The sequence below is a fragment of the Colletotrichum abscissum genome, assembly GCF_030869225.1.
Source record: "Colletotrichum abscissum strain IMI 504890 chromosome Unknown Scaffold_245.1, whole genome shotgun sequence".
Classification (NCBI taxonomy): domain Eukaryota; kingdom Fungi; phylum Ascomycota; class Sordariomycetes; order Glomerellales; family Glomerellaceae; genus Colletotrichum; species Colletotrichum abscissum.
This window is the reverse complement of record NW_026850149.1, coordinates 311-3,317: the sequence shown is the minus strand read 5'-3', so window position 1 is coordinate 3,317 and position 3,007 is coordinate 311. Positions and strand designations below refer to the sequence as shown.

The window sequence follows — 3,007 nt, the reverse complement described above, 5'->3', positions numbered from 1 at the left end:
TCACGAAAACACCTGCGATAGGTCGTTTCTGCGTGTCGAGTACTTGGACAGTGATTTGCATGGCTGGCGAATTGTGAATCGCTGTGCGTAGGCGATTTCCAATTTCCTTCAAGCATATGGCGCTGGGGGTTTTTATACCCTGTCATGGCTAGGACTATACTCAAGCTAAGTGAGACACGTTGCATAAATGGTTCGAGGACACCAACGTGATCACTAAGTCTGCGATAACTGGAAGTACTATGGTAGGGTAACTAGTTATAACCTGTTATACCGCGTCCGATGTTTTGTAAGTAACAAGCCAACAAGTGCGAGTGGTGATCAACCTCTTACCAATTTACCGCGCAGACCCGTCAATTTCTTGGCGAAAGAGGGGTACAGCTCTATATCACGTATATTCTAGTGCGTACAACGAAGTGGGCAAACCGTTACGTCTATGAAAGTGTAAAAGCCAAGTACGACACTCATCAGGGATCTAGCTTGTTCATCCTGTGACGCTGACAACCTCGGTTCCCATACTGATACATCAGGTATAACATCTCGCAGCAGACGCCTCTTTTCCCACGCTTTGGAAAAAGAGACGGCGCATGCTCGTGATACATGATATTTATATTGAGGTCATCAAGCATTAGAAGGTCCGTCAACAGGACGAGGATCGAGGACAAGGATCGAGGCCGAGAGCTCGCTACGACGGTTTTTTTTGGCTTCGCCTCCGCACGAGACCTAATGGCTAAGCTACCGGTCCTTGGCGGATGGTCTTTGTTTTTTTGTTTTCTTTTCCAATGGCATCTTCTTGTCTGCGGATCTGTGATCCTGCCAGCGGATAGGCTCACTCAGAGGATCTTTTGAATACTCAAGGAACCGCTCAGCCTAGGCGTCGATGTAATGTTCCAAAGAAATTTATTGAGGTATCCAAAGCAGCTCGATGATACCTTGGGCACCACGGCCGCACGTGTCTGTCCATCCTGGAGCTGCATCTCGCGTCAGGGAAACTTGTTTTGCCATCTGACACGCACGCCTGATAACCTCTCCATGTCAAAAGAAATCTTCACAACATGTGCTCCATCCTATGCCTCGCATATCTGCTATCCTGCTACGTATGCGTCGATGTCTTCAATTGAAACCTCGATGTATTTTAGCCCAGCTTGTGTGGCGTGCCTGAAGCCTATTGACTGGCGACCTCGGGCGTCAAATCCTCTTGGGAGACGCCACCAGTATGTCCACATCCATCACGGCTGCAACAAACGTACGTCGATTGGACTTGACCGCAGTTGCCCCACATCACATTCACAGCCTCTGCGAGGTTCTCCCCCATATTGACGACTTGGTGGTATGTCCCTGGGAGAGTGACCACCAGCTCCCCTTCCCGACAGATTGTCTCACTGAAGTCGATGCCCCAGTCAAGGAGAGCCTCAGTCGTTACGAGCACATCTGCATGCCGCACAAACTGCGAGCAGTGTGTCGCTGCGCGTTGAAGCCTACGGGCTTGCTTGCGCCACGGGAATGTCTCGCGGCATTTCTTCTCGAAGGCTCTCACATTCTCTTGCTCAGGTGTGACGAACAGCCATTGCTTAGGGGCGCCCCAGCGTACCATGTTGACTGAGGGCACGGCGAGATCCTCTATATGCATGCCGCTTCCAGTGAGTGCATGTTTCGCATAGTACAGGTACGGCGTTGTAATGCCCGGCTTGACACTATTCACGAATGGTCTCTCAAGCTGAGGGCCACAACTCAACAAAGACGATGGCTCACCAAGCAAACAAGACCAGTCGCCAATATAGTAGTGGCCGTACATAGCTGTGCGTCTTCGTAGCGCATCAGCTGAGAAGAGGTTGTTGTTATTAAGAACTGCGGGCGCGTAGTTTGTGATCGAAACCACCTTCGGGCGACAATATGCGGTGTTAGCGTATTGTAAGTGAAACACAGCGTTTCCCCGCCGCAAAGGCTTGATCTCCGACATGTAGAAATCCACTCTAGACGTGTCGTCGTCTGTGTCCAGTAGGAAGCTGGCGATTCCTTTTTTGGTAAAAATATCTGACGGGCTGTAGTCGGCGATGCGGCACTGCCAAAAGCCTTTGGCTACTGTGTCTGAATCGTTGCAAAATCGAGCCAACGTAGCACTGGTACTAGGGCCCAAGTCTTTCAAAGTGATGGTGACTGGATCAGAGGTAGGCCTGAGAGGTGATGAGATCGGTCGCGATGAGAAACCTAGCATTTGCGATTTGTTGTTGGTTTTCATAATTATAGATTGGCGTTCTTTGCGATATTCTAGCTCGTGTCATACAAGGATATTTCGAAGTTGTGCGAAAGCTTCTACTGGGGACGGGGACTTAAATGCCAACAGCTGCTTTCACCTCAACCGGCCCTTAGTCAACAAATCCGCCTTTACAGTCATGCTTTGTCACGAAAATGTCTCCTAGACACAAGGTCATGTGAGCACATGAATAAGAGGGGTTCCCTCTGCCTTACTTCGACACTCCATGCCATGTGTCATACATCTGATCTTCAGATCGTACTGTCGTTTGTTGGCTCGTTTGTTCAATTTACAACATTTCACGAATGTAGACCCCTCTCACTACCTGGCCCATTATCTCATTACAGTGATCGGCCCATGAATCGATAAAACCACACAGTTTTCATGGCTTAAGCAAAAAAGGATAGCTGTGACCCTGGTTTCTGTTTTCTTATTGTTACGTCGCATCGCAGGATGTCCAACAGAGCTGGGCTTGACTCATCTTCAACGCATGAATACATAGGTATCTAAGAAAGGGACAAACTGCTATCATCAACTACCAAGAATCTACTATTTCTTGCAAAACGACACCTGCTCGCTATCTCATTGGTCTCCACCAATACATAGCGTTATGAGCCACCGCTCACAAAGGATGTTGATTCGTCGGAGCTCGATGACCGAGCTAACATCGATACCATTGCAACAAACTTGAGCTGAGCAAATTCTCACGCAAAATATCCAACAACCAGACCTCGAACTCCAGGGTCACTTTAACTT

General features: G+C 48.8%; 1 protein-coding gene across 1 annotated transcript; it reads right to left on the bottom strand.

The window, feature by feature from the left end:
* Positions 1 to 1,162: 1,162 nt before the first annotated feature.
* On the bottom strand, positions 1,163 to 2,212 carry CABS01_16998 (set-domain histone methyltransferase-8; the record flags this gene model as incomplete). The annotated part of the gene is made up of 1 exon (XM_060550326.1): positions 1,163 to 2,212. The coding sequence occupies one exon, from the start codon at positions 2,210 to 2,212 to the stop codon at positions 1,163 to 1,165; it is 1,050 nt and encodes a 349-aa protein (XP_060399731.1).
* Between the last annotated feature and the right edge of the window lie 795 nt (positions 2,213 to 3,007).